General features: G+C 38.7%; 1 protein-coding gene and 1 long non-coding RNA gene across 6 annotated transcripts in view; one reads left to right on the top strand and one right to left on the bottom strand.

Moving 5' to 3' along the window:
* ptprz1a (protein tyrosine phosphatase receptor type Z1a) overlaps positions 1 to 21,824 on the top strand; it is a 132,728-nt gene extending 110,904 nt beyond the window's left edge. For all 5 annotated transcript variants that reach the window (XM_036003611.1, XM_036003610.1, XM_036003609.1 and 2 more), the window contains 12 exons: positions 4,767 to 4,901; positions 5,891 to 6,025; positions 6,641 to 6,804; positions 7,487 to 7,622; positions 9,141 to 9,287; positions 9,800 to 9,893; positions 10,444 to 10,517; positions 11,838 to 11,963; positions 15,051 to 15,218; positions 18,379 to 18,521; positions 19,302 to 19,437; positions 20,887 to 21,824. In XM_036003611.1, the coding sequence (XP_035859504.1) occupies positions 4,767 to 4,901; positions 5,891 to 6,025; positions 6,641 to 6,804; positions 7,487 to 7,622; positions 9,141 to 9,287; positions 9,800 to 9,893; positions 10,444 to 10,517; positions 11,838 to 11,963; positions 15,051 to 15,218; positions 18,379 to 18,521; positions 19,302 to 19,437; positions 20,887 to 21,030 (1,602 nt within the window). In that variant the 3' untranslated portion in view covers positions 21,031 to 21,824. The remainder of the gene's footprint in view (positions 1 to 4,766; positions 4,902 to 5,890; positions 6,026 to 6,640; positions 6,805 to 7,486; positions 7,623 to 9,140; positions 9,288 to 9,799; positions 9,894 to 10,443; positions 10,518 to 11,837; positions 11,964 to 15,050; positions 15,219 to 18,378; positions 18,522 to 19,301; positions 19,438 to 20,886) is intronic.
* Positions 21,825 to 23,177: 1,353 nt separating this feature from the next.
* Positions 23,178 to 25,290, bottom strand: LOC116036303. Its single transcript, XR_004101559.2, has 2 exons — positions 25,088 to 25,290; positions 23,178 to 23,445 (listed from the first exon to the last, which is right to left on the bottom strand). It is a non-coding gene; the product is annotated as an uncharacterized LOC116036303 (long non-coding RNA).
* Between the last annotated feature and the right edge of the window lie 627 nt (positions 25,291 to 25,917).

The raw sequence follows: 25,917 nt of genomic DNA, 5'->3' as shown, positions 1-25,917 counted from the left end.
CAAATTGAAGCACACTGTTCTCATACTGTTCTTTGTAATTGTAGAGTAAGTTAGATGTGTATATACAGTGTTAGTTCCACCTTGTTACGCTTACTTACAGAATAGCTTCAGGGAACACGGGCTGTAATCTAAAGCAGTGTTATGGCAAGTGATAGGAATAACGGCGTTATAAATAACGCCGTTACTAACGGTGTTACTTTTTTTCAGTAACGAGTAATCTAATTGATTACTCTTCCCATTTTAATGGGAAGCCGAGAGGCAAAGACTTGTTTTACTGTTCTTCCTTGGTTAGTGGGCAGTGCACGAGACAAGCGCATAAATGCTGACGATTGGCTGAGGTTGAGTAAAATGTCATGGTAAGCCAATCAGAGGTAGAGTTGGGCGGGTGTTCGAAAGCACGCATAGTCGGACACACAAGAACAACACACACGAGTCAGTCAAGGAGAGAGAGACAGGTATGGCGTTATGAAATCAAGGAGAGGGTTAACTTTTCCTGCTCCAGATTTTCCACCGTGGTCAGAAAGAACAGAGGAGACACTTTGTTTCTCTTACTATGACTCTAGAGTCAGTATTCGCTCGAAAGCTAATCGCCATCACTCTCTCACTTCTCCCTGCTCTTTCACCTACTCCCCACACACACACACACGCACACACGCTGGCTCGACGCACACACCAGCGCACAAGTATAAACATCAGGCCACTTACGTTATTTGCACTACAAAGAGTGTATATATTTGTTATTTATTTTTGGTATAGTGCTTAACAAGCATAATTTAATTTTGCCCAGTTGTGGCCTGTTGTGGTGTTGTGTTATCTGTATCAATCAACATAATATCTACATACATGGCATTTGATTGGAGGTTAGTCTCACTTTGTCCCACAGCAACATTAAAATAGTTTAGAATTGTGTACATTGTTTCTGTTAATAATGTATTGTATTAAGGTTCCATTTCATTATAATATTCAGATTTATCATAAATAATTGAACGTGCACATGTCTTTTAAGTTCCATTAAAGAGGGGTAGAGGTGGGGTCACATTTGAGCATTTAAAAATGTACTTGAAAGTAACGCAATAGTTACTTTCTGAAGTAACTAGTTACTTTTATAATTTGTAACTGAATAACTAATTTAGTTACTTTTTGGAAGAAGTAACTAGTAACTGTAACTAATTACTTTTTAAAAGTAACTTGCCCAACACTGGTTATGGCGCTTACCCACTGCTAGTACCAGCTCTACTCTGCTCTGCTCTACTCGACCGCGGTGCCCCGTCCTCCTTTTTCCATTGCAGATTTAGTACCGCCTCATGCCTGAGGCGAGCGTGGCTGGTCTTCATAGCGACGCCGCAGGAAACTGCCGTGACCTAACACACACACAGAACATCGAAGGTGTGTTGTTTTTGATTCTCAGCATGTGGCTGTTTGCCAGAAGACAAATTTAGTTTCAAAAGAAGCTGGAGGCAGAAAAAACCACCGCTGGCTAAACTATTTAAAAATGGCGGGTTTGTTCAGGACACGCCCGTCTGTCGCTAGCAATGATGACGCAGTGATTAGTGACGATTCTCTCCAACCAATCAGGAGTCTGCAGGTTTTCACATCACCTTTTGGTATCACCTCAGCTCGCTTGGAACCTCGACGGAGGTGATACTAAAAAAAGTAGGGACTTTTTTTTGTAATGGAAAACCAAAAAAGACGAGTCGAGGCGAGTCGAGCAGGTACCATGTGATGGAAAAACGCCATTAGTTCCCCCCTTGATAGGCTTACTTACAGGATGGCTACAGGGAGCGTGGGCTATATTTTAGTAGTGTTAGTTTCCCCCTTGTTATGATTAATTACAAAATAACTACTAGATAACTACAAGATAACTACAGGATAACTACGGGGTAGGAGGGCTGTTATCAAAAGCAATGTTAGTTCCTTCATTTTTTTTTTTTTTTTTACATCCCTCTTTTACAAAGACAATGGAAAAATTATTAAAGGGTTAGGGTTAGTGGGTTAATTTCTTGTATAGTGTTGTGTCAGCTGGTAATGTAGGCTCTCAGGTCAATGGTCATCCTGATGCATCTTCTTGTGGATACTGAGACTTTCCTGATGCTGTTCCTCCTCTGATGGTTTTCCTTACTGTGAGGAGAGTCTGTTAGGTCCCGGAACAGCTTCAGCACTGAGCATCAGGTCACTCAGACGACCTGTAAAACATTGCCGATTTAGTGTTCGATTATACTTCCATATAATTTCAAGGTGATTACAGATACAGACAAAAGGTATAGGCTAGTTCACCACATCATCATAGATGTGTAGTTATGGCAACAGCTACAAATAGTGTTGTTGCTAGGTAGCATGCGTCTCTGAGGCATTACATCGAAAAGGACACAGTAAACTGACTATCCATGTGTCCATTATTTAACATTCCATTCATCAAAGTTGCAGGGAAATATGAATTATTGCTCGCCCCTTGCAGTTCCTCCAGCCTTTAGAGGGTGAGGTAGCTCCATCAACTCATCGCTCAGTGGGAAAAATGCATTATACACTGTGTATTATTGTCGAGTGTTAAAGCTACATCATTATGAAGAAACAGATATGTGGGTTTCTTTAACTGACGAGAGAGGAGAGGGACATTGTACTATTTAGACAGAGAGGACATTACATTTTTGTTATCAGGATCTACCACAGTTAAGTCAGGTACCCAGTAGGTAAAACATTACTACAGTATAAGTTCTTTGTAAGATCCCAATTGTTCCCCCTTTATTCCACAACTTCATATCTTGTTTCCCACGTACTGTAGTGGTACATTGCTGGCTGTAATCTAAAGCGTGCCTTTTATTAAATCTTTATACTTTATACTTATATACTTTATATTAAATGAGTCTGGACAGAAATGGATGTAAAAACTGCAACTTGACGGAGGCATTCAACTGCGAGGCAGTTATTCAAGTTTTCAGTTTCATTTTAAGCTCCATACAAACAGAGGCCTTCATCTTCACCCCGAGCCTCGTTTCTGTCAAACACGCAATCAGAACGTATTATTTCATCTTTATTCTCAGAGCCACTTTTCATGCCTCTCATGACACATTCTGTTGTTAGCGAGGACCTGCGAGGCTCTCCAATATGCTCATCACAGCACCATTAAAATCTCATTTCCAGCATCTTGTCATTTTGTGAAAAGCAGACAAAAACAGACAAAAACCTTTCACTGTTACAGCCTGAGTTACTCTGGAGAGCCTACGTACAGGTTACAAAGTTGGTAAAAGCAAGTCGAGGATCTCTCCACACTCACACCTGTCTTCGTTTTCACAGCATGTAGGCAACTTCAGGCTGTCAGTCATGTGAAGGTTATCAAACTATTAAAGTGAGTGATTGAAAGCTGCCCTCTGCTGAGAATAGGCGACACTTCCTTGGGCCTTGTGGAGTTTTCTTTTATACAAACAAAAGTTATATTCACATTTAGTGTTACCCACTCAAATTCATTGTGTGAATCCTTGACTTCTAAAAATGTATAAAATATTTTCCCTTCCTCGTGAAATATTTGGCAAAGTCGATTTATAAATCTAGCATTTGATGCTTTTTACACTGTAATGCCATGAGAGGTCACGAGGAAATTGTAGTTTTATACTCCAATAAGCAAGTTACAACACACTGTCTTCTTGTTCTCTGCCTTTGCTGTCGCATTGCAGCATGTCTTGCAGTGTTACTGCCATCTGTAGATCCGTGGAATAGTGTGTATTGCCCTGGGCGCTGTAACAATTGCTGATAGGATGGGTTAAATGTGGAGTTTGAGTCCCACTATGTTGTGCTCAGGGGTGGGGCTAGAAGAGGGGCACGGGGTGGCACCCGCCCCCCCTGAAATATGATTGCCCCCCCCCCCCCCAATCCATTGGGTAGAGTGCTGTCAATCTGATTTCCATTGGATCAGAGCACTGTAACTTGGCTGCCTGTTCTACACAATCTTCCCAGCCCTTGTCACATGACCAATTACTAACTGATTATTGATCCCCCCTTTGCCACCCCACTCAAAAAATCCTGGAATCGCCCCTGGTTATGCTGTGTATTATAATACATTATATATATTATAATTTTTATATATATATATATATATATATATATATATATATATATATAATACAAACTGGATACAGCGTTCGAGTTGCTCGAAGGCCATTATGAAGCCACCATGGAGCCAAAACCGCCTATAAAATTACCCAGGTGGTCGGCGCTGCTTCCACACTGTGCTGCCCATAGAGCAGGCAAACTAGAGACCGCCACCGGCCGAGCCGACTACTTCCGGTTTAGCGCTCTGCTTGTCTATATTGACGACATTTCACTTCCGGGATTGTTTAGGTTCCGCCGTTAATTCCGCCGGATGTCAGTCACCTTCCACTTTCTTTGTGTTGGCGTTCTAAACTCCGGTGGATTTCTGAGGACTATGGTTAACTCCTCAGATCTCTGCAGGGTAAATCCAGACAGCTAGCTAGACTATCTGTCCAATCTGAGTTTTCTGTTCCACGACTAAAACAATTTCTGAACGTACACATGTTCCACCAAAACAAGTTCCTTCCCGAGGCTATTTTACAGCAGCACAGATGCTCCATCCGGCGCTTAGCACCGCCTAAGACGATTGTGATTGGTTTAAAGAAATGCCAATAAACCAGCGCTGTGGAGTCTGGCAATGCAAGACTAAGGAACAAGTAACTTGCATCAAGGGAACGTCAACATGTCAATTTGTCCAATACTTTGGTTTACTAAAAAGCCGCTGTGTTTTTATTTTTTTTCAGGGTTTTAAGAAGCTGCGGTCGTACATCGCGACTCAGGGTCCTCTGAGGTCGAGCACCGAGGACTTCTGGAGGATGATTTGGGAGCAAAACATCTGCGTCATCGTAATGATCACCAACCTGATGGAGAAAGGAAGAGTGAGTGACCAGGGCCCGTATTTAGCCTATCAAGCTTCTCAAAGTGCCATTTCAGTCTTAAGTGCTGAGAATTCATGACATTTACTCCTACTTTCAAACTTAAGTATAAAAGCAAGTTATCAAATTTCTTAAAGCTAAGAATCACTCTTACTCTCCCAGTTATTTAAGTGGTTAGGAGTTGCCAGTACGAGCTTGTGATAGCACCGAGGAGACAGAGACGTGCGCCAATCTTTCAAGTATGTTTTTGAAATGTTTGACGACAAGCAGTTAATCAACCGGTATCGTTTGGACAGAGCAGGCATAAAATATCATAAAATCTAGGCTATATACAGTGCTAAGCATAAGTGAATACACCTATGCTAAAGTTGACTAAAAAGAGGAATAAAAAAATCATCTTTTGGAAATTGATCTTAATGCCTTATATACAAAAATGAGGAAAAATCCAACCTTTAAGGACACACATTTTCTTTGTGAATGAATAATGTATCGTAAATAAATAAATGTTCTTCCTTAAAATACAGGGGGCATAAGTTAAGTACACCCCTATGTTAAATTCCCATAGAGGCAGGCAGATTTTTATTTTTAAAGTTATTTCATGGATACAGGATACTATGCATCCTGATAAAGTTCCCTTGGCCTTTGGAATTAAAATAGCCCCACATCATCACATACCCTTCACCATACCCCCACATCATCACATACCCTTCACCATACCTAGAGATTGGGGTACTTTCTATAAAATCATCTCTCAATGCAAATCAAACCAGCTATTAGGCTAACTGAAATAAAACCATGCCACTATCCAGTATCCTGGATCCATTAAATAACTGGCCTTTAAACATAAAAATCTGCCTGCCTCTATGGGAATACAAACAAACAGACACTATGTTTTTACATTTGAATTTCAATTATATCCTTATTTTTATTCACATGGTATAAACAAATTTCATTTGCATTTTTCAACATAATTCCTAACATTCGATCCTCAGAGGAAGTGTGATCAGTACTGGCCGGCGGACATGCAGGAGGAGTACGGCAGCTTCCTGGTGACGGTGAAGAGCAGCAGAGTGCTCGCCTACTACACCCAGAGGACGTTCACTGTCAGGAACACCCACGCCAAAAAGGTCAGACAAACAGCCAATCAGATCACAGAGTGACTGAGGTAGGTGCGTGTAGAAATCTGATTATTTATGAGCCGAGTGCACATTAAGCCTCCTGTTGTCCTTGGGTCAAATTTGACCCGTTTTCAAAGTTTTTTTATATCAGAAATATGGGTTTCTTTCAACCAAATTGCCCAAAAATAACGTGGATGGTTCCATACAATGTTCTTCGCAAGTAAAATTAATGATCAGTTCAATTTTGGGTGTTTTATTCAATTTTATAGCATTTGAGAAAAAAATTTAAATTTTTTAAACCATGACTAAACTTTGAAAGTCTGTGATTATCCATCTTAACTAGTCAAAATAATTCATAATTTCAAATTTTTATTTTTTCATTTAGCCTAAATAAGGTTTATTGACCATGAATTCAAAAATAAGTGTAAAACTAGTCGCAATAAGTTGGTGTTAGTGGTGTATAAAATAGTGGTAGTAAACATAACAAGCTCCAAAAACGTCAAAAAAAAAGTGACTAAAGCTCGAAAAGTGTGGACCGTCTACAAACTACAAAACGATACAAAAACATTTTGCTACGTGTTGAAATCGACCGGAATTCTCCTTTAATTATGGTTCCGCTTGTAGGGCTCCCAGAAGGGGCGGATGAACGAGCGGACTGTGACTCAGTACCATTACACCCAGTGGCCTGACATGGGCGTCCCAGAGTTCGCTCTGCCGCTGCTCAGCTTCGTCCGCAAGTCGTCCAAAGCCAGGACGGACGACATGGGGCCGGTGGTGGTCCACTGCAGGTGAGATCGGATTTAACTTCAACTTTCATTCACATTAGAAACAGAACAGTAAATAAAAACATGTTACTGTACAGATACAAGTAAAAATGGAATAAATAAATAATCAATCCAAGCTATCTAACACAGATATACAAAAAAGCAAGCAACTTGGGGTGCCTGGATATCTCACCTGGTTGAGCTTGCGCCCCATGTAGTAAGGCTCAGTCCTTAAAGCAGCACCCGCGGGTTCAACTCCGACCTGCAGTCCTTTGCTGCATGTCATTCCCCCTCTCTCTCCCCTTTCAAGTCTAAGCTGTCCTGTCAATAAAGGCCTTAAATACAAAAAAAACATGATCTAAAAAAGAAACAGGAATGTTGATTAATGTGCATTTTCCTATTAAATAAAAAATTAAAAAAATCTTACATCCTTGGATAGCTCAGCTGGTTGAGTTTGCGCCCCGTGTACTAAGGCTCAGTCCTTAACACAGCAGCCGTAGGTTCAATTCCGACCTGGGGCCCTTTGCTGCATGTCATTCCCCCTATTTCCACTTTCACATATTCAACTATCCTGTATAATAAAGGCCTAAAATGCCCCAGAAATTATCTTTAAAAAAAGTAAGCAAACAGATGACATAAACCGGAGCTTTGTTCTCTTCAGTAAATCCTGGATTCATCTGTTTCTTCTTTTCTCGTTGCTGTGCAGCGCCGGCGTGGGCCGGACGGGCACGTACGTGGTCCTGGACAGCATGCTGAAGCAGATGAGGGACGAAAGCACCGTCAACATTACAGGCTTCCTCAAACACATCCGCACACAGAGGAACTTCCTGGTTCAGACACAGGTCAGAGGTCAACTGTCTGTCTGTCCACACACATAAAGACATGCACGCTAGGTAGCTAGGACTACAGTGGAACGTCAGCCGTCTGGCTAACACTGGCGCATTTACAGAAATGTTGATTAATGGGACGCCTGGGTAACTCACCTGGTAGAGCGTGCGCCCCCATGTACAGAGGTTCAGTCCTTGCCGCGGCGGCCGCGGGTTCAACTCCAACCTACAGCCCTTTGCTGCATGTCATTGCATGGGCTTTTGCAGTTAAGGCCCCCGCCCTCTGGAACTCTCTCCCTGAAGAGATCAGCTCCTTATCCTCTTTTAAATCCCTTTTAAAAACACATCTTTATAAGGGCGCTTTTACAGGGTATGTGGCCTGAATGATACTTTTATCTGTTTAAATCTATATTATACATAATGTCATTATCTAAACCTGTATTTTAAATAACTAATATTGTTGTATTATACTTATTATCTTGTGTTGCAACTTTTTTTTTAAATGTAAAATTTGTAATTTGTTTTGAATTATTTTTAGAATTTTTGGTCGGCCATGTTATTATTGTCTTGTTAAGCACTTTGTAACCTTGTTTTAAAAAGTGCTGTCTATACATGTATACAGCAAACTATCTTACTTAATCTACAATTATTATCGTTTGTATTGTTGATTTGCCATCGCAGTTATTGTCACCCCACTATAGGATATTATTTGCAGGAAAAGTTTATGAATGAGGAAAGGTACATATGGAGCAGACAAATGTATTAATTTTTATAGCTGTTATTTTCTATCTTACTCACTGCTGTATATTTACCTATTTTATTTATATCTATTTTTCTTGTAGTTATCACTACCACTTCTTATTTTTTGGAATCTTAAATTCCATACCAGTCCAGAACCAGTATAGAGGTACTGTGATGTGAGAGAGTGTGGGTGCGTTTGTAATGATGTGAATTTTTCTTTCCTGATCAATGGCATGTATACAGACTTAAGAGCAACATGTATAGCTTAATTCTCTTTAAATAAAAGTTTAATAACAAAAAAAAAAAAAAAAAAGAAGTGCTGTCTAGGGTGCCCGGGTAGCTCAGTTGGTAGAGCGGGCACCCATATATAGAGGCAAGGGCAGCTTTATTTGTATAGCACATTTCAGCAACAGGGCAATTCAAAGTGCTTCACGTAAAACATTAAAGATCAGTTAAAAACGATAGAACAAATTAAAAACAGATAAAATACAAGAATAATAGTTACAGTGCAATATAAGAACAAGTTAACCGAGTCCAACTCGGCCCTCCCAGAGCCCGGGTTCGACTCCGACCGGTCCTTTGCTGCATGTCATTACCCCCTCTACCTCCCCTTTCATGTTGAAGCTGTCCTATCAATCAAGGAAATAAAAGAAAAGGGAATGTTGATTTATGTGCATTGTCCTAGCAAATAAAAAATAAAAGAATCTTACATCCTTCCAGTTCCTTTGTTGTTGTAACTGACCGCACAAACAGAGTCTGACCTCAGCACTATCTGTCTCCTCGTCTCTGCAGGAACAGTACGTTTTTATCCACGATGCCTTGGTGGAAGCCATCTTGTCCGGAGAGACGGAGGTGCTGGCGGCTCACCTGCACAGGTACGTGGACGAGCTGCTGATCCCTGGGCATGCTGGGAAGACGCGCCTGGACAAACAGTTTAAGGTGAGCAGCTCATCAAACAGTTGCACTCTGCGTTCTCTCAACTTTTGCAAAAGTTGAATGACTCCTTTAGACCAAATATCAGTGTTTGACAATTTGTTTTGACAAGATGCTTGGTTACCATGTTAACAATGGAGTTTTTTTTTGGTTCTTTCCTTCATTATTTTTCTTGTTGGGACTTCTTTAAAGCCACAACCAGCTAACTGCTGAAATAGCCCACACCCCAAAAAGGTTGGATTTTTCCTCATTTTACAATTTCCAAAAGATGATTTTTTTTATTCCTCTTTTTAGTCAACTTTAGCATGGGTGTATTCACTTATGCTGAGCACTGTATGTATCTGTTATCAAAAACACCCAAGTACAGAATGAACATGCAACACATTGAAATAAATGCAGGACGTCATTTCAAAATATTCAAATTTAGTCAAGGAATAATGAAAAAGACCTCACAGTAGACATAGAGTGTTTGAGCGTTGCTTCTTCAGTCACTAACAGATGTTCGGTGTTTCCCACAGCTGGTTTGTAACTCCGAGGTGAAGCAGTGCGACTACTCTACAGCGCTGCAGGACTGCAACCGCAGCAAGAACAGGAGCTGCTCTGTGGTACCTGGTGAGTCTGACATGATTATCCGCTCAGGAGCTGCAGCGCCTGTAGGAAAAATAACGCCAGTAGCCTGATGTTAAAGGTGCAGTAGGTAAGACTTATAAAAAAAAACTTTCTGTCATATTTGCTGAAACTGCCCCTATGTTTGAGTAGAACTACATGAAGCAGGTCATTTAAAAAATAATTCGGCTCCTCTGGCTCCACCTACAGCCTGTAGCGCGATTTGCAAAACTCCACCGCTCCCTGTTCAGATGCACCAATCAGGGCCAGGGGGGGTGTCTAATTGCGTGACAATCATTGCTCATGCACATGCATTCATTCTCCCTTGTGGGGGGAGGGGCTTAGGAGACTGTTTTGGGCTTTAGCGGAAAGGGGGGGAGGGACTGAGAAGTTGTCGATGTTCAAATTTTTTGGCTAAGTCCTGGATCTTCACAATCCTACCTACAGCACCTTTAATATTGAATGTTTAATTTCAGCAACAGTTTCGCTGAAGTTAGATGTGGAAAGATGGAGTTGACTCTGAAACGTTAACTCTATCTTCGATGTGTCTTTGCAGTTGAGAGGTCGCGAGTGCGCCTGTCTACAACGGCGGGGGAAACGTCAGACTACATTAACGCATCATACATCACAGTAAGAACAAACTACAAATCTTCTCCATGTCCAGGATGTGTTTGGCATTCTGGTCTGATTCGGAGTAGGATGGCCAACAAAAGAGTTTTCTAAAGGAGTCATACTGTTCCCTTTAACACACTTTAAGCAAATCACTATCTTTACACCCGTATAGAGCTCAACAGTGTAGTTCCAGAAGTAAAAATCCAATTTATTTCCTCCATAAGGATTTTGATTATCAGCCAAAATGTCTAAACCAATTGAAGATAGAATGACCACGAGCTCCGAGGTTGTAAAACACAGGTTTACGCGCCTGGAGAAGCCACAAGTCTTTATGAAATCAACCTTGTTTTAAGAAAAAATTTAATTTGCGAGCTTATGGAGAAAAACTACACTACCCACAATCCTAAGGCCGGCTTCACACTGCCTGCTTGGCGTGATCGTGTCAGCTGCGTGGCGTGTCCGTTTTTATTTCTGTTCCCATGTTAACAGGTTAGAGCTTACACACTGCCTGCGTGACACGCACGTCTCAGGCGCAGCTCGAGCCGCGCCGAAAACGCGTGCGTGCGTGCTAATAGGACCGACGCCTATTTTTTACGCGGCACGCAAGCGTGTTGGAAGCGTTTCTAGGCAAAATAGAATACGAAAAGATGTTTATATGTCATTTTGACACAAATACATTTAATAAATGACATGAATGAACTGGGGTAGACGCTCCATATTCATGCTCCATCTTGAAATACGTTAGCCGGTAAGGGACATACAGGACATACTGCTCCGCCTTTCGCATTTTCACTGTCACATGATAAACTCACAGGTGCTGCTAATGCTGCTAATGGGTATAAGTATAAGTTTGAAGAAAGAAACATGGAGCACCACACGTATTCAAAATCCAAATTTCAGGAACTTCTTCGCCCAGAAAAAGAAAAAAGGATATTGAAAAGAGCAAGAGAGCGGCTTTTTGAAGCGTGAAGGCTACAGTAGCTGTAATACGTACTTTGAATTGCGTGGTGCGAGAGAGTTGATTGTGATATATGGTCTTAACGCTAGATGGACAAATTCCTACACGTTGGACCTTTAAAAAGGTTTTTAAAAAGTGGGCCGTCACTGTTGAGCTCTATAGCCGTAATATTTGTTCCTTATTGATTGGATCGGCTGCACTTAAGTGCCATAGCTTCACACCAATATTGTGCAGTTAGTTTGATAGTGATCAGTAGACAGAAGTGAAATGTATCTTCCTCCTCTTGATCTGAGTTTTGTAAATCGGCCCAGTCACCATGTGGAGGTCGAAACAGAAGCAGGGACATCCTTGATATTAAGCCCTGGTTGTTTTCCCTGCAGGGTTACAGGCAGAGCAGCGAGTTCATCATTACCCAGAATCCTTTGCCTGGCACCATAAAGGACTTCTGGAAGATGATATGGGATCACAACACCCAGGTCATCGTGTCGCTGCTGGGGTCAGGCGAGGTGAGGACTTTGTGGTTGTGTTTGTTATCTGTGTTGTGCAAAGTCAATAAAACATTTTGGGAAATGCACGTATTGTTGTTTCAGAGAGTGAGGTGTTAAGATGGATATCAACTCATGTTGGGTGTGTTGACTACAGAGCTGGAGTCAGGGAGTGGTTAGCCTAGCTTAGCATAAAGACTTGAAGCAGTGGGGAAACAGCTAGCTTAAATCAGTCCAAAGTTTAAAGCTTACTAAATGCTTCTGATTGGCTGCAGGCCAGAGTGTGACACCTACTCAGTAGTTCCTCAACTTTTTTTTTTACATTTTCCGACATACTATACTATGTCTTTTTTATTTTTATTTTATTTTTTTACTTTTTTTCAACACTACTATGACTGTTATGACTTTTTCGACATACTATACTATGACTTTTTTTTACTTCTTTCGACATACTATACTATGACTTTTTTATGATTTTTTTCGACATACTATACTATGACTTTTTTATGAATTTTTTCGACATACTATACTATGACTTTTTTTACTTTTTTCGACATACTATACTATGATTTTTTATGACTTTTTCGACATACTATACTATGACTTTTTTTATGATTTCTTTCGACATACTATACTATGATTTATTTATGATTGTTTTTGACATACTATACTATGATTTTTTTTTGACATACTATGACTTTTTTATGAATTTTTTCGACATACTATACTATGACTTTTTATGACTTTTTTTTACATACTATACTATGACTTTTTTTTACTTTTTTCGACATACTATACTATGACTTTTTATGACTTTTTTTTACATACTATACTATGACTTTTTTATGACTTTTTTCGACATACTATACTTTGACTTTTTTCGACATACTATACTATGACTTTTTTATGATTTTTTTCGACATACTATTCTATGATTTTTTTATAACTTTTTTGACATACTATACTATGATTTTTTTATGACTTTTTCAACATACTATACTATGACTTTTTTTACTTTTTTTGCCATACTATACTATGACTTTTTTATGACTTTTTTCGACATACTATACTATGACTTTTTTTTACTTTTTTCGACATGCTATACTATGACTTTTTTTACTTCTTTCGACATACTATACTTTGACTTTTTTAGACATACTATACTATGACTTTTTTTTACTTTTTTCGACATACTATACTATGGCTTTTTTTCGACATGCTATACTATGACTTTTTTTTACTTATTTCGACATACTATACTATGACTTTTTTTATGACTTTTTTTGACATACTATACTATGACTTTTTATGATGTTTTCGACATACTATACTATGACTTTTTTTTAAACTTTTTTTGCCATGCTATACTTTGACTTTTTTATGATTTTTTTCGACATACTATACTATGACTTTTTTTTACTTTTTTCGACATACTATACTTTGACTTTTTTATGATTTTTTTCGACATACTATATTATGACTTTTTTCGACATGCTATACTATGACTTTTTTATGATTTTTTTTGACAAACTATACTATACTATACTATTTATGCTAAGCTAGGCTAACCACATCCATGTCAGCCTCTGAGTTTTAATTCCAAATTTGTAAATTGTGATGTGAAAAGAACTACAGGAATAGTCAACTGGTGGTAAAATAACAACAACAACAACAAAAAGCCACCATTGTTGGCAGTTAAATCAAAATAAAATCCATTTTTAGCAAACAATCGATTCAGCTAATTTAAAAGAGTCTGTACTGAGTTTGTATCTGGTTTCAATTGTTTACGAACTGCTCAGGAGTGAAAATAGCAAAAGCAGCTTATTTAGGATAGTTACATGGAGTGACCACAAGGCTACCATTGGGCTACCCATTTGGAAATAACGCGTGTTATGGCGGCGTGCGGTCTAGCAGGTGCTGCCTCACTGCTATCCAGCTTCAAAATCCTCAAAATTCATCTCTGAAACAGCAATGCCGTAAAAGTGGTGGTGTATCCAAAGGCAACTTACTTCATGTCAAGATTACCACGTTGATCACCATCTATATTGTGGCTCTTTTCGCCAATTCAGTGCGGCTGTGCTTCAATGCACTCGACTTTACTTGTATATGGAATTTTTCATGGTATGGCTCCCCCTCCGCTCAACAAATTCATTCAACAAAATCTAAACTCAACCACCAGAGCATCTACAAGAGGGCATTGTAAAATACCATGTAGAAAAAGCAGTTTTGGACAGTCAGCTTTTTCCTTTCGAGTAGCCCATACATGGAATACCATACCCACAGAACTAAGGACCATCACATCTGTCAAATCCATAAAACATTGTTTATTGACTAATCAAATATGCTGCCATGATCCAGAATAATGTGTTTGTCTTTGTCGCTATAGTAGTGTCTCTGTGTGTGCTTATGTGTTGATGCGTTTTAATGTGTGTCTATGCACTTTCACCTGTGTCTACTGTGTATGATACTTGTGTTATGTTTTTCTCATGTCATCAACCTGTCAGTTGTCATGATCTGGAATAGTGGTTGTGTCATTTTACTTGTCTATGCCTATGTGTTTCTTGTTTTATGTGTATGTGTTATATTGTTGTAGCTTATCTATTGTTTTAAGCCATCAACCTGCTAGGCATTGCAGATGCCTGTATGGCTAAATCTGGCACATTTACACGTTGGACTCTGTATTCATGTTGATTAATATGTGTTGTCCCTTTAAAAAAAGGAAATCTAAAAGAAAAACACTCCCAAGTCGGAATAATGTAATTTTTCCCCCATTTTTCTAATTCTGCCGATATGTTGTCAGCATTAACAAACAGACATGATAATGAAATATATCTTCTCATCTCCCTCTCAGAAATAAAGTAAATTATTATTAGAAAGTACTTCCTAAAATGTTAATTGATTCCCTTAAAATTCACATAAGCGTGTTCTGTGCGCGCTCAGAATTCTATGATTTCTAAAAACAGGATTACAAGTAATAGTCGTAGTTTAATCTCGAGAGGGCCGTTTGCTCTTCTATCATCCAGTGTCGCAGCATGATTTCTTTCCATCTGTAGTGTTGTTGGATCAGAGTGTGATGTCTGTCCGTCTGTTGACTTCCTGTGTTGTTAGACAGCGGAGGAAGAGGAGGAGGGGGCGGAGCTGTGTGTCGTCTGGCCCCGCAAAGGGCAGCCAATCAGCTATGAGATGTTCACTGTCACTCACAGGAGTGAGAATCACATCTGTCTGACCAACGAGGACATGCTGGTGGTCCAGGACTACGTACTGGAAGCTACGCAGGTTAGTGCAACCTGGAACATGACATCACTGACATCACAAAATCATTAAAAAAACGGATAATACTATGACTTTTTTTAAACTTTGTTTCAACACTATACTATGATTGTTATGACTTTTTCAACATACAACTATATATAACTTTTTTATTACCTTTTTTTGACACACTATACTATGTTTTTATGACTTTTTAGACATACTATACTATGACTTTTTTTATGACATACTTTTTCATGATTTTTTTTACACTACAATTTGTTTATGACCTTTTTTACTATAGTATGACTTTTTTTCGACATACTATTCTACAACTTTTTTATGACTTTTCTTCGACACACTATACTATGTTTTTATGACGTTTTAGAGATGCTAAACTATGACTTTTTTATGAAGTTTTCTACATATTAAACTATCACTTTTTAATAATTGTTTTCGAAATGCTTACACTTTTTCATGATTTTTCGACATACTATACTATGACTTTTATGATTTATTTTCGACATACTATACTATGACTTTTGTGACTTTATAGACACACTATACTATGGCGTTTTTTCTTTCTATGCTTTTTCATGATTTTTTTATATACCATACTATATGTTTACGACTTTTTTTCGACATACTATACTATGACTTTTTGAGACTTTTTTCGACCTACTATACTTTGATTTTTTTCGACATGCTATACTGACTTTTTGTTGTTTGTTTTTTTCGAAATACTTTTTCATGATTTTTTTTATATACCATAATATGATATTTTTATGACTTTTTTTCGACTTGCTATACTACGACTTTTTTTCGACATACTATGACTTTTTTGGACATACTATACCATGACTTTTTGTGACTTTTTTCGACCTACTATACTATGATTTTTTTTGACTTTTTTCGACATACTATATTCTTTTAATGACTTTTTTCGACATACTACACAATATGTTTATGACTTTTTCGACTTGCTATACTATGACTTTTTTCGACATACTATACTAAGACTTTTTATTACTTTTTTCGACATACTATACTATGACTTTTTTATGATTTTTTTCGACATACTATACTATGACTTTTTTCGACATGTATACTAAGATTTTTGTATGACTTTCTTACATACTATACTAAGACTTTTTAGTGATTTTTTCGACATACTATATGGATTTTTTTTCATACTATAATGACTTTTTTCGACATATACTGATTTTTGCATAGTACACTATGAAGTTTTTCGACAAACTATGCTATGACTTTAATGACTTATACTTTTTTGACATGCTATACTATGAATTTTTTGACTTTTTCGACCTACTATACTATGACTTTTTTGTGCAATTTCTTTCGACATACTATACTGATTTTTTGTGATTTTTTTCAAAATGCTATACTTTGGAATTTTTTAGTCATACTATACTGTGATTTTTGTGACTTTTTTGTACATACTATGACGATCCCTGGCCCTGCATTCCCATGTCAAAGTGTCCTTGGGCAAGACACTGAACCCCGAACTGCTGTGTGAATGTTTTTCTGATGAGCACCTTGTATGGCAGCTTCCTATACTATGTAAAATCGCTTTGAGTAGTCGTTAAGACTAGAAGAGCGCTATATAAATACAGTTCATTTATGACTTTTTTATGAATATTTTTATGTTATTCAAGTGTTTTATTGTCATATACTCAACAATTACAAAGAAACAGTCATTTGCAATGAAAATCTTAAATCATCAACAATGCTCAATAAATATGCCACACATGTAAAAAAAAAAATAAAAAATGACATTAGCAGTTATGATCTGAGTGCCATCTTAAGGAGTTGTAAGTGTTGTAGTTTAGTTTTAATTGTTCATCAACAATGCAATTTAAATATGTCACAAGTAAAAAAAGATAATGTAAGACAGAAAATAGTGTAAGTTAAAATATATGGACAATATAACATACAAATTAAATTTGTGGTAGAGTACAGTAATTGCAAATGAATGAACTGTAATGTAAACAGGAATGGAGTGAATGTACTGTATATGTGCAATGCCAAGTTTATATATATATATATATATAAGTCAGCAGCCAGAACAGTTTGTAGCTAGGGTGGTTGGGCTCTCTGGTAATCCTTTCATCCTACACCACTGGGTGTAGAGGTCCTCCGTTGATGGGAACTCCATCCTTGTGATGTGCTGAGCAGTTTTCACAACCCTCTGTAGATCCTTGTGGTTGAGGGTGATGCAACTGCCATAGCAACGGTGATGCAGGCCGTCAGAATACTCTCAATGAGGCACCTGTAGAGGAAGGAAAAGTGCACACATCAAACCAAATATCTTTTCCATCTCACTTCCACATTAAACTGCAGTTATCCACCAATATGCCACCAGTAGCATTTAACAAGTACAGTAGTCATTCCTAACCTGACAGATGCTTGTTCGGGGGGGCGCAGTTGGACACAGTAGCCAAGTAGCGAATTAAATGTAAGCTAGTGAAAGTTTTAAGATGGCCCGTGGATGGTTCAAATACATTTATAATGCATGCATTTTATGTCACGTTCAGGGGCTGCACAAGACGTTTAAGTGTCACCATGAGCCCGCAGTTTGAACTTTATATTATTAGCTTCATTTTATAGCACCTTTAAAAACAATAGTTTACAAAGTGCTTTGATAGAGGGAACAAAAGCACATACGAATACAAACACTTTTTATACGAACTATAAATAACGTATTTTACTTTCTTTGACATACTATGCTATACTATGACTTTTTATGATTTTTTTTCGACAAACTATATGACTTTTTTATGGCTTTTTTTGTATATACTATAACTTTTTAATGACTTTTTTTCAACATATTTTACTGTGACTTTTTTCGATGCTGTATTATGATTTTTGACTTTTTTTCAACATGCTATACTATGATTTTTTATGACTTTTTTTCGACGTGCTATACTATGATTTTTATGACTTTTTTCGACATACTATACTATGACTTATACGTTTTGATGACTCTTTTTATACCATTCATTTTTTATGTAAACGTGTGAAGCCAGATTATTCATATACTGTTAATTTTTTTGTTATACGATTACTAGCTATTGCACAGTATAAACCGATATTGGACTTCTTGTTTTAGGGAGTCACTGACACTCACTGACAGATGTCTGCTCTCTTCCCCTCTGTATCCTGACAGGACGACTACGTTCTGGAAGTGAAACACTACCGCGCCCCCTGCTGGCCGAATCCAGACAGTCCCATCAGCAACACCTTCGAGCTCGTTAACCTGGTGAAAGAAGAGAGCGCTGCAAAGGATGGCCCCGTAGTGGTCCACGATGAGTAAGACCTTCACCAAGCTGTCAACCATTAGAATCACAACATTTAGAGGGTTTTCTACTCTGATATTTGTTCTGAGTAGGGTTGGGTACCCAGACCCGGTGCTAATATGGCACCAGTGCCTTAACGACAGGTATCTACCAGACCGAATAAGAACGCAGATTTTGGTGCCTCATTTCATTAGCACTTAAATGCCTGCGCTTCTCTCTGATGCTCCGAAACGGACGTTAGAGGCAACAGAAGCCTCGCTGCACGTGACGCTAGTTAACACTAACGTTACACTTGGCAGCAGGTAACAATGACTTTAGCCTACCGTTAGCTAGTAGCTGTATTGAACAAGTTTAAAATGCTGACAGCTAAACAGTGTAAAGTGTGACTGCATTTCACTGTAGAAGATTCCAACACTGGGACGTACAACAGTCTGCAGCTAAAGACGCAAACTAGCTGCACTATATGGCCACTGCCTGCCGTTGTCGGAAAAAAACAGACGGAACAATGGTCCGTTTACTTGACACTGGTAAGCCTCGCAGTGCATTCAAAGTTATTGTGAAAAACCCATTTCCCATCTAGTGACTGTTTTTGTCGTTTACCAGCAATTTTACTGATGAAATAAGTTACTATTATTATATTTAAATTTGACCATACGGCCTTAGCAATTAACAAGCCGTTCTTTGACGTCGCCGACTGTCGTTTAGTATCGGTTCAGGCACCGTTTAGGCACCGGTATCGGAGAAAATCCAAAGGATACCCAACCCTAGGTCTGAGTGCTCATTCTTTTTCCAGTGTGGGTGGAGTCACGGCAGGAACGTTCTGCGCTCTCTTATCTCTGACTCGTCAGCTGGAGGCCGAAGGTTCGGTCGACGTCTTCCAAGTGGCCAAGCTGACAAACCTGATGAGACCAGGAGTCTTCAGCAACATCGTAAGGCTGTTGATAATGTACTGTACTGTCTGTTACGCAAGTAGTATACACTTGAGAGCCTTTATGCTTAAAGTGTAATTCCAGCTTATTACAACTTGGGTGTTACTTTCATATTTTTGTCCATCTCTTTAATCACTAACAACTACTTTCACCAAGGTAATAGCTGAGATCTGGGAACATATTTATATAAAAAAAAGTTGGGTTGGAAACAAACCTCCACGTCAGTCAAAATATCTGAAAAACTCGACATCTTATACTATGCGTTTTGACTTTTTTCGACATGCTATACTAAGATATTGGAAAAGGTCATAGTTATAGTATGTTCAAAAGTCTTTTCAACATGCTGACTTTTTGTTGACTTTTTCGACATGCTATACTATGACCTTTTTTTAACACACATACCATACTATGACTTTTTCCCAACATGCTATACAGTACTATGACTTTTTGTGGACATACTATACTATGACAAACTTATTTGAAAGAGAGTCTGGGAAACAGTTTTCAGCCCCACTTCTCTTTAGCGTGTTCCCAGATCTCAGCTATTTAAAGGTGCAGTAGGTAAGACTTATAAAACTAACTTTCTGTCATATTTGCTGAAACTGACCCTATGTTCCAGTAGAACTACATGAAGCAGGTCATTTAAAAAAAAATCTGGCTCCTCTGACTCCACCTACAGCCTGTAGTGAGATTTGCAAAAATCCACAGCTCCCTGTTCAGATGCACCAATCAGGGCCAGGGGGGGTGTCTAACTGCGTGTCAATCACTGCTCATGCACACGCATTCATTCTCCCTTGTGGGGGGAGGGGCTTAGGAGACCGTTTTGGGCTTTAACAGAAAGGGGGGAGGGACTGAGAAGTTGTCGATGTTCAAATTTTTTGGCTAACTCCTGGATCTTCGCAATCGTAGGATTGACCTACAGCACCTTTAACTTGGCGAATACCATGTTTTTCTAAATTACTGATTAAAGAGAAGGACAAAACCATTAAAAAACACCTAAGTTCTAAGTTTAAATAACCATGTAAATCACGGATACAGTGAAAACATTATACATTGAGGTATATTGAAATAAAACCTTCAATCCTGTCATTGTCTTATTTGAACATAGCAAAAAATTAACACTGAACACATCTTCACATTTTTTTCTGCAAGGAAAAAGGGGGCAAACGTCAGCGCAGGGGGAATGAGAGGGGGAAATGCCAGAGCACGGGGAATGAGAGGGGGAAATGCCAGAGCACGGGGAATGAGAGGGGGAAATGCCAGAGCACGGGGAATGAGAGGGGGAAATGCCAGAGCACGGGGAATGAGAGGGGGAAATGCCAGAGCAGGGGGAATGAGAGGGGGAAATGCCAGAGCAGGAGAGAGTTTTATTAATTTTCACTTTCCCCTTCTTAAATAAACTAAATTGAATTGGAAATATATAACAAATACTTACCTGTGGTTTTACAGGAGCAGTACCAGTTCCTGTACAAAGCCATGCTGAGTCTCATCAGGACGCAAGAAGACGAGCAAACCCTCCAGTCCTCCGACAACAACGGCACCATCGTGGTGGGAACCGCCAGCGCCGCAGAGAGCCTTGAATCCCTGGTGTAAAATTTAAAAAAAAACCACAACTTTTACAAATGAGCAACAGCATTTTGTCCTTCCTCCTCAACCACCAACAGAACTTCTCCTGATGCAACACACTCGCACTACAACTACATAAATCCAAAATCCTCATTGTTCAGGACTGTGTGTGATAGTTTGAGGCTCGCACGTACCCAACGAGGTTTTGTAATGTGTGCCTTTTTGTATTTTTTCATCCTGTACTTCTAACTTTGATACGAGCTGTAGACTAACTGTCCGATGTTTTAACGCTGTACTGCCATGAGACGTTTCACTCAACTAACTAAACTTTTCCTAAACCTTTGTATTTATTGGCACTGAGCCAAATGGGGAAAAAAAGGGAAAAACTGCATCTTTCTACATCAAATGAGATATTTTGTTAGCTTGTCTTTTATAGAGCTCCTGCACTGAACTCCTTTCTGTAAATACCATCACAAAAGTAGCAGCAGTGTGCTATTCAAGTCAAATATAAAACAAGGGCCTGGAATATTAAAAAAAATAATAATCTAATGTATATAATATTATAGTAATCAACTCGATGGACCAAATTTCTATTTATACTTTTAGATGATTTTTATATTTTACCATTTTTAGTGCATTCAAATGTTATGGTTTAATTCTAATTGCTTAGTTGGAGAACATTAATGCTTTTATATTCTGGATTTTGTAACAGACTAAATGTGATGCATGGGGTACTGACATGTTTTTTTTTTTTAGCTGGACATGAAACACTGCTGGATTATTAGATAGGGGATTAAATAAGTGAAAGAACACCAAAGAAAGAGCCTGTTGGAGTGTTTTGTTAACTGTGTGCAGAACTACAACCTTAACCTGCTGCGAAGAGGCAGCAACACATCTTCACCAACAAAACGGTTCATTTTGCTGAAGGCAGAGGGTCAGAAAAAGCTAACATACTTGACTTTGACTCTCAATTGGCTCCTGATGTAGTGCACAGTCAAACAATTTATACCACAGTCTTGGCCAACCATCTCACAGCACACACAGACATTCCAGTCGCTCAGGCGTTCCTACAGTGAAACCCAAAACGCACCAATTTTTTACACCTAAGTGCCGCTGCAAAATAGCCTCGGAAAGGAACTTGTTTTGGTGGAACGTGTGTACATTTAAAAGTTGTTTTAGTCGTGCAACAGACAACTCAGATTGGACAGATAGTCTAGCTAGCTGTCTGGATTTACCCTGCAGAGATCTGAGGAGCAGTTAACCATAGTCCTCAGAAATCCACCGGAGTTTAGAACGTCAACACAAAGAAAGAGGAAGGAGACGGACATCCAGCCGAAAATGATGGACATCCGGTGGAATTTCTGGCGGCACCATATTTTTACTAATAAACTAAACTAAGTGGCCTAAATGCCACAAGCTAAAAGTGCTGGCATTAGCAGGTTGGTAGGACCATAATACTGCGATAGGCAGGCAGGCTACACCACAACATCAAAAGTAAGTCATATTTGAGTCAACGTCAATAAACCTCAACCTAGTGACCCTGGGACAGGCTTGAAAGAATGGAAAGGACAGTTTAAAAAAAAAAAAAAGGTACTATGATTGCTGCCAGGTTACTCACTATAGTTTTTTTGCCAAATTTTATAGATATGTAGCACACTGAAACTATTTTGGTTTTCTAGTCAATTTCATCATAACAGTACGCTCAGTTAAAATAAGTTGCTTTTTGTACTTTTGTTAATTCATAGTTTCTTTATGACAAGGTTAAAAACATGATATAGTTTAAGGCTTACGGACTGTAAAGGAGGGAAAAATGTTGTACGTGCCCTTTAGGAGAGAAGCACTATCTCTTTAAGAGAATCAAAAGCCGACCGTGTGTACAAAAAGACAGAAACGTGCTTGTGTTGAACCGTGGCTATATTTTCTACTAAAAGTTGCAAAAATGAAGATGGACATGTTTCTGGCAGTTCATTATTAAGGGTGCGACAGATACATATAAAAAAAATTAAACCTGTATAAAGGAAAAAAAATATGTATTCGACAAAGTTGCACTAAAGATATATCACATAATTTAACCAATTATTATGCATGTGACTAAAGGCAGAGGATCATAAAGTCCGTTCGACGTCACGCGGTTTGCATCCTGTGGGGACTATAAATATCCACAGCAAATTTCATAATAATAGTAGTTGAGATGTTTAAGTCAAGCTACGTTTTCACAGATAAATAGCCATCTTCTACTAATACAATTTTCATATCTGGGATAAAAGTCCCAGATGAAGGATGAAGACGCAATCAATCAAACATAGGCTGAGAAAGCGGGTTACATTTACATTTTCTTTAGCCGTTTATTCAGGGTGACTTACAGCAGCAGAATGAGCCTCAGCTCCTCCATCAGCGGCCTCACAGACGTCCAACAGGAAGGCAGTCAAAGGTCAGAGGTCACTGTGGCGAGACAAAAGATGGAGCAGACATCCCTGTGAGCCTGACAGGAGAGAGGTGTTAATGAAACCAACACAGCAATAGAGAAAATAAAGACGTGGTCTAATGAAAACCCGAGTGCTGTCCGATCTACGGATTACATATTTTCCCTTTATGGAGTCATGTGTTAATCCCTGCACTGAACTGGTTATTCCAATTGATTTCCCATGTGTTAATCCGGGCTAAGACTCGGCAAGAAACGCGCCTTTTCAGGACAGAAAATAGGTCAAGTGTCCAGACGGTGTCTTGACCGACCGCCGTGTCCACACCTTCATTTGCATTTTTTGACTTTTCATAATTACATGCCCAATTATCCCCTGCTTGGTGGCCTAGTTTGCATGGCTGCTTTCAAATTGAGTGGAAGCAAACGGGCTGATTGGCTTTTTTATTTTTTCAAAAGAGCTGCGAAGATGTCAGAACTACAAAATCCAGAGTCCAGGCTCTAGTTAACTAAATCTTTGACTACGGCTTAAATCTGAAAGTCAGACTATAGATATAGACAGTGGTGGAAAACATTCCGTTGTTTTACTTAAATAAAAGAATACCACACCACAAGTGTACCCAATTGTAAGTGATAGTTCTGTATTAAAAAATTAACTTAAACTTTTACTTAAGTAGAAGTACATACATATTATAAGCAGAATGCACCTGGAATCAAGAAGTGTACATGTACAGTATATTTGGTTTGTTTGAAATATCAATCTAAAAAGTAACAAGTAACAGATGTTACATTAGGTGGACTTTAAGCATTTCAGTATTTACAAAACTTCAGAAAGTCAACCAAACGTGAGTAAAGTACCAACAGGAGCTTTAAAGTGCCCATATTATGAAAAAATTTTCTGGGATTTGGGGTGTTATTTTGTGTCTCTGGTGCTTCCACACTCATACAAACTTTGAAAAAAATCCATCCATGCTGTTTAGAGTGAGATACGGTTTCTGAATGTGTCCTGCCTTCAGTCTCTGGGTGAGCTGTTCAAAATCGACACGGCTTGTGACGTCACAAGCCGAAACAGGCTAACCACAACCATTAGCTCGTAGCGTTAGCATGCTAACGCTATGGCTAACGCTAGCATGCTAACGCTAGCATGCTACCTCGTTCTCAATAGCAAAGCACTACTACAACACACACAAGTTCACCATAATCTACAAAAGAACTACTTACATGTGCGCCCTCATTTAGAAGTCTCCCAGCTAATCCTGCCTTGTAACTGACTGAAGTTGTAGAAACAGCCTTTCTTTTACTGTCTATGGAGCTAGCTAGCTGACATGATCTACATCTGAGCTACTGGGCATGTGCAGTGCAATCAAAGATAGTACAGAAGAAGAAGAAGAAAAAAAGAGGTCTCACTCTGTAGCTAAAACAGAGACCAGCTGAAAAGAGGATCTGCAGCAGTGAGAGAGAGCACTGCAGTACAACACAAATATGGTGTTTTTTGAAAATTAAACCATGTTAACTTATTCTGGTACAACCTTAAAATACAATTATGAACCTGAAAATGAGCATAATATGGCTGCTTTAAAGATGTTCAGAAAGTTTGTCAAAATATGATGTATAAAAAGCTTTAAGGTTCACCCAAATCCCAACCTAAAAACACATTTCACTTACCTGTACAGGCATGCAGACCGTTTGGTTTATTTGCCGGTTTGAGATCTCCAATATCTCCCAGACCCGGACACTGTGGAGCTCAAAACTTTAAAAAGTTTACATTTGAAATTTGTTCCCCAAAACTAATTAAATATGAATACATTTTTATAAAGAACAAGTATGGAGGCTGCAATGTGCCAATAGAGTAATTAAACACGACATTTTGATCATAATGAATTAAAGGTGCAGTAGGTAAGACTTATAAAACTAACTTTGTCATATTTGCTGAAACTGACCCTATGTTGCAGTAGAACTACATGAAGCAGGTCATTTAAAATTTGGCTCCTCTGGCTCCACCTAAAAAAAATCCACCATTCCCTGTTCAGATGCAGGGAGGGGGGGGGTGTGTGTCTAACTGCGTGTCAATCACTGCTCATGCACACGCATTCATTCTCCCTTGTGGGGGGAGGGGCTTAGGAGACAATTTTGGGCTTTAGCAGAAAGGGAGGAGGGACTGAGAAGTTGTCGATGTTTATATTTTTTGGCTAAGTCCTGGATCTTCACAGTCCTACCTACAGCACCTTTAACTTGGCGAATACAATCCTTTTTTAAATTACTGATTAAAGAGAAGGACAAAACCATTAAAAAACACCTAAGTTCTAAGTTTAAATAACCATGTAAATCACAGATACAGTGACAACATTATACATTGAGGTGTACTGAAATAAAACCTTCAATCCTGTCATTGTCTTATTTGAACATAGCAAAAAATAAACACTGAACACATCTTTGTTATTTTCACTAAGGTATAGCATAAAAGTAAGGCTTTATTTAATAAGGCTTAGGAGACC

The sequence above is a fragment of the Sander lucioperca genome, chromosome 7, assembly GCF_008315115.2.
Source record: "Sander lucioperca isolate FBNREF2018 chromosome 7, SLUC_FBN_1.2, whole genome shotgun sequence".
NCBI lineage: Eukaryota > Metazoa > Chordata > Actinopteri > Perciformes > Percidae > Sander > Sander lucioperca.
Note: the sequence above shows the minus strand (reverse complement) of the source record. Positions and strands in the feature narration are given on the sequence as shown.